Source organism: Trichechus manatus, unplaced genomic scaffold, assembly GCF_000243295.1.
Source record: "Trichechus manatus latirostris isolate Lorelei unplaced genomic scaffold, TriManLat1.0 scaffold00066, whole genome shotgun sequence".
In the NCBI taxonomy this organism is placed as follows: Eukaryota; Metazoa; Chordata; class Mammalia; order Sirenia; family Trichechidae; genus Trichechus; species Trichechus manatus.
The window spans coordinates 83,191-99,002 of NW_004444002.1; the positions used below are offsets into that span (position 1 = coordinate 83,191).

General features: G+C 42.5%; 2 protein-coding genes across 4 annotated transcripts in view; one reads left to right on the forward strand and one right to left on the reverse strand.

The window, feature by feature from the left end:
* The window catches only part of TMEM255A (transmembrane protein 255A), a 54,087-nt gene that overhangs the window by 33,183 nt on the left and 5,092 nt on the right, over positions 1–15,812 (reverse strand). For all 3 annotated transcript variants that reach the window (XM_004379573.2, XM_004379575.2, XM_004379574.2), the window contains exons 2-4: positions 13,820–13,962; positions 3,030–3,092; positions 798–887 (exon numbers count right to left, since the gene is read on the reverse strand). In XM_004379573.2, coding sequence (XP_004379630.1) covers positions 798–887; positions 3,030–3,092; positions 13,820–13,962 — 296 coding nt within the window. The remainder of the gene's footprint in view (positions 1–797; positions 888–3,029; positions 3,093–13,819; positions 13,963–15,812) is intronic.
* Positions 14,001–15,812, forward strand: part of ATP1B4 (ATPase Na+/K+ transporting family member beta 4) — a 95,846-nt gene continuing 94,034 nt past the window's right edge. Inside the window, exon 1 of the mRNA XM_023734260.1 lies at positions 14,001–14,070. The gene's annotated coding sequence lies outside the window, so the exon portion shown is untranslated. The remainder of the gene's footprint in view (positions 14,071–15,812) is intronic.

A 15,812-nucleotide genomic window follows, 5' to 3' on the forward strand; every position in this document is an offset into this window, starting at 1 on the left:
GAAGTTGGCCCTAGGCTAGATGCCTGGAATAGTATGAAATGAAATGTTCTGGAAGAAGATCAAGGGCTCCTGTAGAGCCAAATAGGAATGCCCTTAGAGCCAAATTGGAATGCCCTTAGCACAGGTTTGAGCTGCAGGAGTAAAATGGTCCTTATGAGGCATTTGGCACATGAACTCCAGGACTGGCTCTGAATGGAGGCTCTTCTAGCTCTAGGGACTTTCTTTGGACCCCCAATTACACCACTACTCTCCAACCACTGTTGTAGGACAGCAAAGTTCAGGTGTCTGAGAAAAGATGACTCTGTCCTCATGATCTGCTCTAATTGCTGGTGAAGAGGAGGTCAGCCATTGAAAACTTCAAGGCTCTCAGGAAGTCATGTGGCTTCCTGCTTTTCTCTCCCGTCCCCTGGCCCCCAACACAGCATATTGGTTCTGAATTCTAAGCCATTCCACTGGCCCTAATGCCCTTATCTTTGCCCTTCTGAATATGACTCACACTTCAAAGGCCTAGCTCCATCCTGACCTCCACTGAGAAGCCTTGCCTGAATTCTCGAATCCACTATAAACCACTATGGCACTTAGAGTTCGTACACCCCTCCAGCTTAGACCCAGTTCTCTAGATGCCTGTGTCTCCATCAGTGTCCTCATCTTAACGGTAAGTTCCTTGAGGCAGTGATCCTGTCTTCTCCCTCTCCTGTACCCTCACAACACTTAGCATAGTGCTGAACATCCAGCACACACTCAAGGCAGCCTTGCTTTATTGCATATTTTTTAAATCCAGAGCTGAAAATACTCACAATGTGTCTGGCAGCAAAGACCCCATCAACTATGGCACAACAAAAAGCTGCAATCACACCAAAGCTGATAAAGACGATAGAAGCCACCAGCTGCATGAGGAACAAAACAAAAAGTGTCTGTTAGTCTTCCATTCTTGCTGCTGCAAGAGTCAGGGCAATCCCCCAAGAGACTGCCAGCCAAAGGAAACTCTGGCCTGCTACCCTATGGGGATGCTCTTCCCAGTCAGGCAGGAAGGCAGGATGAGTGGGAAGGGTGCGTGAGGCAGAGAAGGGGTCAGCGAAGCACTTTTTACATTTTCAGGATAAGCTAAGAAATTCACTCTGTGAGCACTAAATGAAGAGGAGGCTTGCCGGCATCCAGCATGCTGTCCATGGAGGAACTACTTGACTGTATGGCTCTTCCATCCTCAGACTCAGAAAAATGTTGGACCTTTGACATCATGGAGTTCAACTCCCTATTTTATTTATGTGGAAATGGAGGCATAGAGGGGGGGAGTGGAAAAGCCTGGTGCCCACCAACTCCTAGTCCAGTGTTCTTCCCAGCCCCTCATGCTGCTACTTGATGGTATAGTGTGCCCTGATAAAGATAATGATGATTCTGAGGACCTGCGCAACTCTACATGACCTTTTGAATCACTGAGGAGAAAGGACATTGAACTTATTAAGACTTAAATGTCAAGGACATTTTACAAGGGTTGCGTTGTCTGAAACTGATCAACTCTGTGTGGTGTATATGGAAACTCTGAAGTAAGAAAAACGTTTGCTTGAACCAGACCACCCTATTCTCTGATCATGATAAGAGAAACTTTCCTAATAAGTTATCTTCCATATACAAAGGTAATACAACAAACCAATGTGGGGGGTAGGTGTTTTAAGGTGTTTTTATGGGCAGGGCTAGGTGCTTCCTGAGCCTCGCCCAGGTTGACCGTCAAAGCAAGACAGAATCAGTGCTTTTCTTCCCTGAGGTGTTTGGGGGAAGAATTGGGCGAGGGGATAACATGTCATTAAGCTGCTCTCCAGGGGGAAGGAGGAAATCAAAGTCATTGCTGCCCTAGGGTTCTCCCACCTCAACAGGATAGGAGGAAATGCTTAGACCCTTTGGGAGTTATTCAGAAACCTCTTCTGATAAATCTCACTTCACAACACTGCAGAGAACTGGTAAATAATGGATGAATTATTTCATGAAATTGGCATTATTAGCTATGCTATGATCAGCTCTACAATTAAAACGCCCCCATTATTTTGAATAATTTAAGCCCAAAGTGCAAACACAACTGGCATGGGGGTAGTCCAGGTGAAATGGAAGAAGAAAACTATTAGAACTCCCCTGAGGGTGATTCCCCACATCGCTGGGGGCGGGGGGAACATATGGTTAGAGTTCTCTGTTCCTGGAGCTATTACGTTATCTGATTAAACTTGCTGTTAAATAGACCCCATTATCAAAGTTGTGATACCACAGAGACTTGTACAAGAGGAGCCTAATCAGTCCACCATCTGACCACCCACCAGGTATCTTGATTTACAAACCTATAAAACTGCAAAATGCTTGTAACTTGGTCTGCACCTTCTTCCCTTGCCCTCCAGGAAGTCTTCTCAGACTGAGCCAGGAAAATACAACAGCTTGCCGTTGTAGGCCCCATTAGGACATGGAACTCCTGTTACATGCTCATTTTTCCTTTCAACCTTACAACCTTTCAACTATGGGTAATGGAAATATCTTAGGTTGGTTTCATCCTTTGATTTCGTCTTCCGTGTGCCCCCAGAACATTTGTTCTCTTACTCCAAGTCCCCTAGATTGTAATCTCCTAAAAGTCAGGAGTCCTCTGAGAAAACTTCCCTGGAGCATTCTGCATCAGAGGGGAAGATGTGAGGGTCACCAATAATCCAGAGCTGCAGCAATGGAAACCACAGGAGCAAAGGCCTTCTAGGTGAAGACCATAGCCTAAGCACTCCTTTGGGAGTGAGGAGGAAAGCAAAGGGCAAGATCTAGAATATTCTATCCCTGTGGCTTAAGCAGACTAGTTAGGCCACTGAGGGAGCATCAGGCAAGATGAGAACAAGTCCCATCCTACAGGGTTACTGTAAAATAAGTTCCCTGGAGGCTTAGGAGAAAAGGCAAAGTAACAATTTCTTTTGTGGTCCAATTTGGCAACCTTAAGAAATGTGTTACTTATTCATATAAATACTGAGCTTTTCAGAGGTGGAACTTCATTCTATAGTGATGAAACTTACCATCTGCCGTTTGTTCTCAACAAGGTTTGATCCGATGATTCCAAGGAATGATCCAAAGCCGAGCTGCAAAGCAACATGGCATACATAGATAACATGTGGGAAAACAGTGTGTCTGACCACAAAAGCATTCCAGCTCCTGGTGTACGATAATGAAAAACAACCAGGGTAGAGATGCTAACAGTTTCTACCCTGTCCTATAAGGTTGCTATGAGTAGGAGTTGACGCAACAGCAACAGATTTGGTTTTGGTTTAGAGATGCTAAAGACACATGCAGCTGTTATGTACACAAATACAGCACGTACGATAAAAGTTATTTCCTCCTACTATTTGCCAATTATTCCTTGTAGATATGAATCACACCTAAAAAGAAACTCATATGCCCCCAAACTAAAAGCCAACGATAGCTTTTCAGAGCTTGCCTATCTCAGTTTCAATATCCATTACCTGGCATGTGACTGGTGAGTCACTAAGAGGCATATAATGGTGAAAAGCATATGTTATATTCTAACCTTTATCTTTTTTTGAAAAGAGTCCTTCTACTCTGATGCATGGATTACAAAATAAGATTTGCAAGAGCAATTTTTGACGCATCTAGCACACTAATCAAACCCAGGAAGTACTTCAGAAATCAGCAAGCACCTTAACCCAGACTGGAGGGAGAAAAGGCGGGAGGAGGAAAAAAAGAACTCCTTTTGATAGTCTATATTTGTGGTTGACCCACTGCAATTTACGTTAGCACTTATTCACCTCTTCCTCCATCTCTGCTTCATTTATGGATAGAAACCATTCATTAAAGGGTGAACAGAAATGACAGTGTAAAACCCTGAAAAACAATTTCCCTGTCTAAGTGGCTGGGATGATGGCTCAGTATAGCAGATACCACTGCCCTCTCAGCTTCACCATTAGTGGACTGAGTCTGCCAATCTTGGATGAAAATGATCGCTAACCGATGGCTGGTGACGGGGATGCAAATTGAACAAGTAAAAAGTGGTGAGAATAGACCAATAAATCTTAACACAAGTTCAGTGATGTAGTTACATTTCTCTTTATCCTCACTAATGGTCTGGGTTTCCATCTGTAGCCTTACCTTGGCTCATAGGGGCATCTATTTCAGTCCCAGGCCCCCAAATATGGTAATGAGTGCCTTACAGCTAGGGTTGCCAATCTGATGTTCCCAAGGACAGGGCAGGAGCTTGGTGGAGCAGTGTAGGGGGACTGGGCGGTTGTTTCAGAACCCCGAGAATGAAAGAGAATGAAGGGAAGGAATGAATGTGAATTTCCAAGGACTCATTCTACCAGGCCACTGAGCCAGGAACCCCTCTTGGGAAGTAAAAGCTGAAGTACATGAAGGTATGTATGGTGGGGGAAAGAAAGGAAAGACCATCCCAGGCCATCCACAACTCTACTGAGAACACTTTCATTCAACAGCTAAACTAGGCCTGAATTGGAACCTTCATACACTGCTGATGGGAATGTAAAATGGTGTGGCCACATTGGAAAACATTCTGACAGTTCCACAATTAAACATAAGAGTTACCGTATGACCCAGTAATTTCACTCCTAGGTATATTCTCAAGACAATGAAAACATATTCCACCTCTTATTGAAAATGTTTCTAAAATATAAGTCCATGTTCCTGCATATCTCCCATCTGGTCATATTTCAAATGTAATTAAAATGTGTTGCCATAAAGTATAGTGATTAAAACCTGGTTATTAGACTTGCCTGGGTTCCAACCCCAGCTCTTCCACTGATGGCTGTGCAACATTGAACAAACTGATTAACCTCTCTAAACCTGTTTCCTCATCTGTAAAATGGGGACCATAGTGGTGGCTACCTTACAGGGTTTTTGTTAGGATCAAACAGGATGATACATTCAAATAACTTTGCAGTGTCTGGCACACGGTAAGCACTCAATAAATATTAGTTATTATTCTAGTGATTATTACGACCATTTTATTGAAGACACCTCACTTTGGAATAACTCTAGCCTGACGTGAGCTGAAAAACCCTATTATTATTTGTTCTATTTCATAACAAGAGAGTTTCCCTGTTCTCTCTTAACCTCTTCTCTTCTCCAATACGTTCCACAGCTTTTTTTTTTAAAGGAGGGATTCCATGAATAGTCCATGCTTATGATACTCTGGGCCACTTTTGGAGATTGAGAGAAATTCAGAGGCAGCTTCTTACACGGAAAATAAGTCCTTTTACCCAACAGTTAGTCAGCTTCCACAGATTCTCAATGACTCCTGCACCCCAATAGCAGTCCCTAAGATGGGAAGCAAAAACATTCACTGTTCCTGACACTCTCAAATAACTCTCTGATGGCAGTGGCCAGAAGAGGTGGGCTGAAATCTTGTGGAACTGTTGGAAAGACAAGGCACTCCAGGACTGGGAATCCCAGGCCAGCCAGTTACTTTATCCAGTTCCCTTCTGTTCCATTCCATTCTATTCCACTCTAGTCCATTCATTTTTCTAACATTCACTGAGCACTTCTGTGTACATGGGGTCGCCATGAGTCGTAATCAACTTGATGGCAACTAACAACAACAACACGTGCCAAACATTGTAACGCTCTGGAGAAATAGAGATGAGCAAGAAGATATGGTCCCTCTCCCCCAGGACCTCACAGTCTAGTGAAGGAGATATAGACTGTGCATTAAGAATCACCGGCGAGGTATAAACAAAATGCTATAGGAGCAGAGAATAATTCATTCTTGATTAGATCCCTGGCTCAGCCACTTATAAACTATGTGACATAGGGCCAGTCCCTTAACCTCTCTGAGCTTTGGTTTCCTCATCTATAAAATGGGGATCATAATAGTACCTATCTCACAGTGTTGCTATGAGGATTCCAAAACCAAAACCCATTGCTATCAAGTCGACTCTGATTCACAGCAATCCTATGGGACAGAGAACTGCCCCATAGGATTGCCAAGGCTGTAATCTTGACAGAAGCAGACTGCCACATCTTTCTCCTGCGGAGCAGCTGGTGAGTTCGAACTGCCAACCTTTCAGTTAGCAGCAGAGCGCTTAACTACTGTGCCACCGGAGCTCCTTGCTATGAGCATTAACTGAGATCAAGTATGCTGTGTGACTTGTATATAGCTGCTAAATAACCGGTAACTCTAAGGTTTCACAGAGGAGACACTTTAACTTGGCCTCAAAGGATGGATAGAATTCGTCAGGTAGGGAGCCAATATCTATTGAGTAAGCACTGCAAGAATTCACTCACCTGGGCAAGCAACATGTTGATGAACAGTATAGATAATACCACCTTACATTTGAATAGTATTTTAAGTAAAGAAGCACTTTCACCCCTTTTTGATCTCAGGAATGCTATTGAGTTTGATGGAGCTGATACCATTCCCATTTGATAGACAGAAAATGGAGGCCTAGAGAATTATTTGGACTTATAGCAAGTTAATGGCATGGCCAGGAATAGCCCACAGATCCCCTAATAGCCGGTGTTCTTTCAGCCACATCTTAATACATTTGTGGCCAGAGTCAGTAGAATAGTAATCTTCAAGTATCAAGGGTCTCATTGTTGCCCGCAGGGAAGAAGTTCTCTACAGGGAAGAATGAGAAGCACTGTTCAAGGAGGAGCTGAGGGGTTGAGAATAAAGAAGGAAAAACCAATAGTCAGAGTTTCCTGAAAAATGGGTGTTGTTGTTAGGTGCCTTCGAGTTGGTTCCAACTCATAGCAACGCTATGTACAACAGAATGAAACACAGCCCGATCCTGCACCATCCTCACAATTGTTGCTAAGCTTGAGCCCATCGTTGCAGCCACTGTGTCAATCCATCTTGTTAAGGGTCTTCTTCTTTTTCGTTGACTTTACCAAGCATGATGTCCTTCTCCAGGGACTGATCCCTCCTGATAACATGTCCAAAGTATGTGAAAAGTAGTCTTGCCATCCTTGCCTCAAAGGAGCATTCTGCCTGTATTTCTTCCAAGACAGATTTGTTCTTTCTTTTGGCAGTCCATGGTATATTCAATATTTTTTACCAACACCACAATTCAAAGGTGTCAATTCTTCTTTGGTCTTCCTTATTCATTGTCCAGCTTTCACATCATATGAGGCAACTGAAAACACCATGGCTTGAGTCAGGCGCACCTTAGTCCTCAAGGTGACACCTTTGCTTTTTAACACTTTAAAGGGGTCTTTTGCAACAGATTTGCCCAATGCAATGCGTCATTTGATTTCTTGACAGCTGCTTCCATGGGTGTTGAATGTGGATCTAAGTAAAATGAAATCCTTGACAACTTCAAACTTTTCTCCATTTATCAAGATGTTGCTTATTGGTCCAGTTGTGAAGGATTTTGTTTTCTTCATGTTGAGGTGTAATCCATACTGAAGACTGTGATCTTCGATCTTCATCAGTAAGTGCTTCAAGTCCTCTTCACTTTCAGCTAGCAAGGTTGTGTCATCTGCATATCACAGGTTGTTAATGAGAGTTCCTCCAATCCGGATGCCACGTTCTTCTTCATATAGTCCAGATTCTTAAATTGTTTGCTCAGCATACAGATTGAATAAGTATAGTGAAAGGATACAACCCTGACACACACCTTTCCTGATTTTAAACCATGCAATATCCCCTTGCTCTGTTCGAGCAACTGCCTCTTGGTCTATGTACAGGTTCCTCGTGAGCACAATTAAGTGTTCTGGAATTCCTATTCTTTGCAATGTTATCCATAATTTGTTATGATTCACATAGTCGAATGCCTTTGCATAGTCAATCAATAAAACACAGGTAAACATCTTTCTGGTATTCTCTGCTTTCAGCCAAGATCCTTCTGACATCAGCAATGATATCCCTCATTCCGTGTCCTCTTATGAATCCAGCTTGAACTTCTGTCAGTTCTCTGTCTATGTACGGATGCAACCATTTTTTAATTATCTTCAGCATAATTTAATTGTGTGTGACAGTAATGATATTGTTCGATAATTTCCTCATTCCATTGGATTACCTTTCTTTGGAATGGAAACCAATATGTATCTCTTCCATTCAGTTGGCCAGGTAGCTGTCTTCCAAATTTCTTGGCATAGACGAGTGAGCGCCTCCAGAGTTGCATCCGTTTGTTGAAACATCTCAATTGGTGCTCCGTACCAAAAAGAATTTGTCGACATTCAACCATTTCAGGAGGTAGCATATGATCAAGAACCAATGATACTGAAGGAAGAAGTCCAAGCTGCGTTGAAGGCATTGGCAAAAAATAAGCCTCCAGGAATTGATGCAAAACCAATTGAGATGTTTCAACACAGAGATACAATGCTGAAAGTGCTCACTCATCTATGCTAATAAATTCGGAAGACAGCTACCTGGCTAACCCACTACTGACAGAAAATGAGTAGCTGCTTCTAATCAGCTGTGTTCTCTCCTGAGGCCTCAGGAAGCTAATCTCTTTGGTCATCCCTTGAGAGCTACACGGAATCATATCCTTTTTGAACCTTTGGACCTCCATCTTGATTTCTTATTACCAGAACAAATAATCAGTTTGCTTTGTTTTGGCTTCCCTCCACTTGTAAAAGAAAAAGACAAAGTCAGATTCAAGAGCTCTTTCGGAGCTGGAACCGATCACCTATGCCTATTCCCATCCACTGCCCCAGACACCCAGGACTGAGGTTCAGAAGGATTAGTCATTCAACAATTGATTAGTCATTCAACAAGTATTAATTAGACATCTACTTTATGGCAGGTATTGTGCTAGGTCTGGGATTTGGAGGCCAGGAGTTTGGGTTTGGTATGATCAATGAGACCTGGTCTTAAAGAGCTCATAATATAGCTAGGTAAACCAGTCCACAATCCCTTTCCATAATTCTGAAATCCACAAAGCTTGGAAAATGAAAAGCCTTTTTTAGTAACTAAATTGGTGGCAAAACCTGACCTTGACCTTATGTGAGATTATTTTATAATCTTTATCCCATTTAGTGTAAAAATTCATGTTTTATTGTGGAAATATGAAGGTGCTTGCTTATGCTTGATCCATTGGGAGTGTTAGATAATATATGGCATATGTACTGTATCAATTGTCTAAAATAAAAAATGTTTAAATTCTGAAGCACATCTGGCCCAAGGGTTCAGATAAGGGACTGTGGACCAGTATAAACAAAACCGAGAAGCTAGCCTAACAGATACCACAAGCAGGCTATGAGTATTTTTCAGGAACCATGAGTAGCAGGGACTTGTGGTAGAGGGTTCAAAGATGGTAGACACCACTGGGGACCCCAGTATTGAGAAATGTCCCAGTTGTGTCTTTACGTTGGGATGTGACAGAGCATTTTGATAAACAGAGAGAGCAGGGAGGACATTCCAGGCAAGAGGGAACAATGTGGGTGACAGCACCAAGGCAGAAAGCCCAAGTCGCGTATAGGGGACTGTGAATTGACAATTTTGGCAAAAGTAAAGGTACTGGAGAGGTAATGGGAGACCAGCTGAGGGCATCTACGTAGAGCTTTCACTGGCATGCTAAGGAGGCAAGAGGGGAGCCAAAGAAGGTTAAAACCTTGTAGAGTTTCAAAAGTCTGATCCAGCAAATCAAGATTAAAATTTAGTGTTTAAAATGTAGTTACTAATGCAGGAACATGGATTTATATCTCAGAAACATTTTCAAAAGAGAAGGAAAAAGTTTCTGCCTAATTCTCATTAAACCCCCAAATCCCACTATCCAGTACCCCTTATATTTTCTGCGTATTCGAGTTAATCAAAACTTTTTGAACTTCTCAAAAGAGTCTTTACACATGAAGCTGAAGCCATACTGGCCTAGAGGTTTCTGGGATATTGATGGTTTTGAATGAGTCCTGCTGCCCCCATCTCCTAAATAATCCCGTGGTAATTCTGATAGGATTTTCAATTAACTAACCCCCTCAGGAAAGCGGGGCAGAAACTCCTGGTGTCTTTCCTGGAAGAAAACACAGACTGGTACGGCCCCAACAATACAACAAATGGGGAAAGAGTGCTAGAATGAAAGGCTTTCCCCACTGATCAAGGGGCCAACTCCATCTGGTGGGTTGCTTGGGAAACACATTTAGTTCTCCCGAATCTAAGTTAATAGGAAGTGTACCGGGAAGGAGCAGCCTCTCCCAGCTGCCCTTTTCCAGCTTCCTGCGACAACTGAGGCTCCTGGTATTTCAGGTCTTCGGAGTTAGAAGGCTCATTGGAACGCTTCTGGAATTCACTGAATATTCCCTGAATGTTTGGGGATAGTAAAAATCCTAAGCCAGTTTGTCTTTGTCAGTTTTAATTAAAAAAAATTCCTTTTACAGTTCAGCTTGTACAAATTAGCACTTCTTTAAAAATGCATGTGTGCATGTCTCTTAGGATGATACCACATTCTAGCTCAGGGAGAGTAGCTAGCACTGTATTATAACGTGCCCCACTGTAAAACGGCATCTCATTTGGCAAAATAAAGATGCCTCTGGAAAGTTTCAAATGACTTAAAAAAACAAACCTGTTGCCATCAAGTCAATTCCGACTCATGGCAACCCCATGTGTTACAGAGTAGAACTGTGCTTCACAGGGTTTTCATGGCTGTGATTTTTATTGAGCAGATTGCCAGGCCTTTCCTTCGTGGTGCCACTGGGTGGATTTGAACTGCCAACCTTTAGTTTAGTAGTCGAGTGTAAATCGTTGCACCACCCAGGGACCTCTCACATGACTTAGAGTTTTATAAATAGAGTTATATTTTAAAATGTCCAAGATCTCAGTATTTAAATGAATGGTATGGTAAATCTTTTAATCTAATAATTGCTCCCTAATTTGTCTGTTTTGAAATTCTCACATATTGTTAACACCCAAAAAAAGTAGAGTTCCCTATAACCTAATTTTTTCACAGTTATCTACATTGACAATTTATATTCAAAGTGACCAACTTGACAGCGCAGAATCTCAAAATACCACATTATTCTCACTCTGGTTTATTGCTAAGCACACTTTATTGGGTTTTTGTTTTCTAGGTGGTAGCTGGTCCACCTGAGTTAGACTCCCCTAGGATGCTTATTAAAATGCAGATTCAACGTATATTAATTTTTCAAAGAAAAGTTAGCTCAGGAAAAGAAAAGTCAGATTCCTGGGCCCCACCCAGACCTGCTGAATCAGAATCTCTGGGGGTAGGGCCTAGAGATCTGTATTTCCACAGGTTCACCAGGTCCTTTCTATGCAAACCAAGGTGGGGAAACCACTGGCTTAAGAGTTTATATGGTAATTCCCTCATAGCCAAGCTATTCAGTTAGTGAAAGCAACCCATTCCCAGACAAATCGGAATTCCCAGGCGTTTACTGTTTCAGAGGTATGAGTTGTAATTGTATTTGTAACAACATGATCTGACATATAATCTCAAATGGATTTTTCTTCTTTTCAGTCTGCATTCTTCCCCCTTACTTTCTATAATTAAAACCCATTTTAAAGAAACAACCTACAGGAATTATAAGAGCACACAATCTGGTAGGGTTGGCTCACCTATCAACATTTCCACATTGGCTTCTAATGAAACACACACACAGACACCTGCCCCCACTGTTTTGACTTCCAGCGTGAGCTGAACATCAGGTACTCAAATAACAACAACCATGTGGCCTCTTTCCTTTGTTAATGTATTCCAACCTAGCCACCCACGGTCAGATATTCTACAGAAAAGATTCATAGCCATCGTTCATGAATAGGAGTTCTTTCTCTTAAATGACATGGAAAATACCTTCCTCTCATCCACAGAGAGTCTGAATCTCGGCTTGAGCATTTGCTCATCAGTCAGAAATATTTTACACAATGCAGCTACTTGAAGCACACAAAGTCACACAGACCCTATAAATTACTTTTCCAAGCCACCAAAATGCAATCTTCCTCTCCCCTCCTTTCCTCCCCACTCCTCTTACTTGTGTTTAAAAATAAAACCCAGTTCTGCTGAGGACTGTTTTTTTTTTTTTTTTTTTGCCTCATCACAGGAAGTGGACTGGGTGAGTTCTCTCATATCACATGTTTAACAGAGGGCACCAAACGGTGTCTGTGGGACACCTGCCCTGGCCTGATGGAGCCCTGGCGGCCCAAGAGCTACGAAGGAATTTCCCCCAGCAGCTACTCTAGCTGGTGTGAGGAGCAGCGCATGCCAGACTCCAGTTGTGGAATCAGTGACCTAGACATCAGGTGCCAGCCTTCTTCACTTTCAGTGCTAGCTTGTCAAAGACATCCATCTTTAATCCCTTTCCTTTCCTTGCTTCTCTCTACAGCTCCCACCTTTCCAAAAAAACAAAACAACAACTCCCCCCAAACGCATCTGACCTCTTTGCTGTTCTAAAATATAAAAAATAAATCATCCTAAACTTCCTGGTCTCTATCAGTTACAATTGGTGAGCCATTTAATTGCTGAAAAAATATGGTCCAACCTGTAGAATTAGGTTTTTGGATTCAACAGCAGTGGCGTGTGGAACCAAATGGGGTTTTGTATGTAAACAGCTCAGCGGTCTTCAAAGTGGATCTCCTGCACCCTGGAGACATGTAAAACAATCCATTGGAGTGTGGGAAGAAACTATTAGAACTCCTACTTTCTATTTATTGTTTATCTAAAATGATAAGAACGAACTTAAGCGTTACTAATATTTAGTAGGTAGAGTGGCACTTGTTCATGTTCATAAAACCTATATAAGACAGAGGTTCAAAATTAGATAAAAATTAAATCAACAATTTTTAATATCTTCACACTAACACTAACTAAAATTTCAAGGAATGATATGAGCTTTGTGCGAAGGCTTATCATTAAAGACGGTGGCTGTAAACCCTTATTTCAAATAGCCCTGGGTGTGAATGTCAGATGACCAGGTGAGCTCTCCTGAGGGAGAAGGGGAAGTTCCAAGCAGCAAAGGATTGATGGTGATGCGTTTTCTCCATGTGCCTGGATTATATTATCCAGTTTTAACTAAACCAGTCCCAACAAAATGGACAAGTGGTTTGAGAAGATTCCTGTGGAGAAACAACGAATGGAAGATGCCCCTAATGACGCAGGCACAAGTGAACAACAAAAAAATGGTAGAGCTGACATTTCTATTACCAGGGTAAGCGTTTTGTTAGCCACATTGTGAGCTAGAGATGAAAAAAAAAAATGACACCAATGATGAGCTAATCATATCTGATGAGAAGTCAGCCAAAAATATTAAAAAATACCTAGTGGGCTATTTGAAATAAGGGTTTATAGCCACCATCTTCAATGATAAGCTTTACGCAAAGTACATATCATTCTTTGAAATTTTAGTGTGAAGATATTAAAAATTGTTGATTTGATTTTTATATAACTTTGGACCTCTGTCTTATATAGGTTTTATGAACATGTATATAATTTGTAGATGAATACACTCTAGGAATCTAGAGTCCACATAATTTTCCTGATAGGAGTGCACAATTACTACTACTGATCATACAGTGTCCTCAGATTTCAGGTAGGATCAGGTGACTTCTATCATACATCAAAAAGCAGATGCCCAGAGAGGGCAGGATTTTAGCCTAAGATAAACACTGCTAGTTAGTGACATCTCCTAGACCAGAAAATTCGAGATCCAAACGGGTGAGATGACTTGCTCAGGACCACACTGCTAGTTAGGGATGGAGCTGGGATTCTTCTGATTCTCAGTTCAGAGCTCTGCTTAATGGGCCCAGAGTTGTGTCTCTATATAAATATAGAGAGATATAAAGGAAAACGGAGCAAACAATAAAAACTCAAATAGAATCGCAACCCATCCTGTTGGAACCCGAATTTCTGTAGCCAGCAAGCTAGTGAAACCTACTGATGCCTTCTATACTTACAATAACTCCTGGGTAATAACCTCCAACAGTCACATTCTGGGTCCTGGTGGTTGCAGCAAGGCCCACCGTGAGAATTAACACGGACACAATAAGCAAAGTCACGGTGACGTAGATGGAGTTTCGTTTCCTTCGGTTGAAGGCTCCTGAAAGCACACAGAGAAAGTGAAACTGCTCATTTGGGCCGGGAAGAGGAACGACTTAAAGAGCAACCAAGAATACACTAGGAAGACCTTCCTTTCCTACTCCCACTGGTAAGTGGGGTTATCTCTGGGGAGTGAAATTATGGAGAAGGCAAGGCACTTTAGCTTTTTGCAGTCATCTGGTGCCACTTTTATAATAAAATGATATTTCCATTTTGGAAAAAAAAAACACAACAGAAGAAGTTTCACCAGTTATCTAAAAACAAAACAAAACAAATCTTTGTGCTTTCGGCATTGTATAAAATATGTGTCATACCCACTCAGTAGAGTGCTTTTTCCGACCAATTTATAAGGCGTGTGAAAAATGGGAAGTGTATGTGTGGGGGGTATTAAATGAAAATATTTCAAAGCCAATATGCAACTAAGAAGAGGTTTTTTTTTCATAAGCTGGAGATAGGAAATTGCATTTTTAGTGTAAATATCAGAGCCAAGCCAGGTCCCGGGAATTTTTTTTTTTTTTCCATTTATTTCTGACATTTGCCACCTCATGTATAAACTTTAAAATGGTGTGTTGGCAAGATTTGTCACATAACAAATGTGTGTAATAAAGTAAGTGTTTGGAGGCCATTATCCACAAAGATACGTATCAGGGGAGGTAGATAGGGAGGATTATAACTTATCCACATTTAGGCTTATGTGATGGTGACATAAATATAAATGATGAGAAACCCGTTCTCCTACTCAGTGCTTATTGGACATGATAGCGCAAACCAATATTTTTTTCGAAAGCAGGCTTATTAAGTCCGACAGAAAAATGGTATCTAGCCTCACTTTTCAATTTAATTTTTTAGAGGCAGCATCAAGCAACGCTCCACACTCTTCACGCATTTATCTGGAGAGGAGGGGGATGTCTTGCAACAGGAAATATCAAGGGAGAGTTACCACCTAGGAGTTTGAATAAAAATAAGCAAATGGGGTAGGGGAGGGGAGAATGAAGCAGTGGGGAGGCTTATGATGGAGTCACCCGCCTAGGTGGCTTGGCTGTCATTTGTGAGACTAAAGACGCCACTTGGGTCTGTTCATAAGACCCCATCATTCCAGGAGGCCTCACTGCAGCCTCAGGAAGCAGCTGCCCAGAGAAGCCACCCAGACTGCACCACTCAGAGGGAGGGGAGAGGGGATGGGGAAAGAGGGAGCGAGGAGAGACAATCAGGCCAGACCCAGGAGGCCTGTGGTGATGGGAGGGCAGCGCCATGGTTGGCCTTGTGCCCCCCCCCCCCACAGATTCCCGTCACTGGTATGGAAGAAAAGCTTCAGGAGTGCCACCCTGGGTCAGCCCACCATGCATCTTGTCTTCCCCAGTGCAGTCCCTGCAGAGGGCTCAAAAGGAGGTGGGAGGGGCTGGCGGTCTCTCCCCTGACGTCAGCCTCGAAAGCGAGGGAGAGGGATGTGACTCATCAGGTCATTTCTAATACAATACTATGTGGAGACTATTTTACATGGAAATGTAGAAGGGGCATGAGCATTTACAGGCATCCACATCCTAAAGTACCACCTCTCGCCCTGAAAGGAGAGGTTAGGAGAGTTGGGAAACAAGGCTCCTCTCCAGTGGGGCCTGAGCCCAGCCTCCATGGGGACAAACATGAAGGACTGCTCGAGACACCTGTGACATCAGGGCCCTTTGTGCGCAAGAGCTCTATTAGGGATGCAAACGGCGAGCTGACTGGTGGTAAACACAATGAGCGAAGCCAGAGATCCGGGCTGTCTGGTGCTCGAAAAGGAAGAGAAGAGGGGTGGGAGTAGGGGTAGGCAGGATTTATTTCTTCTGTTTACCTGTTTACCAGAACAATGAC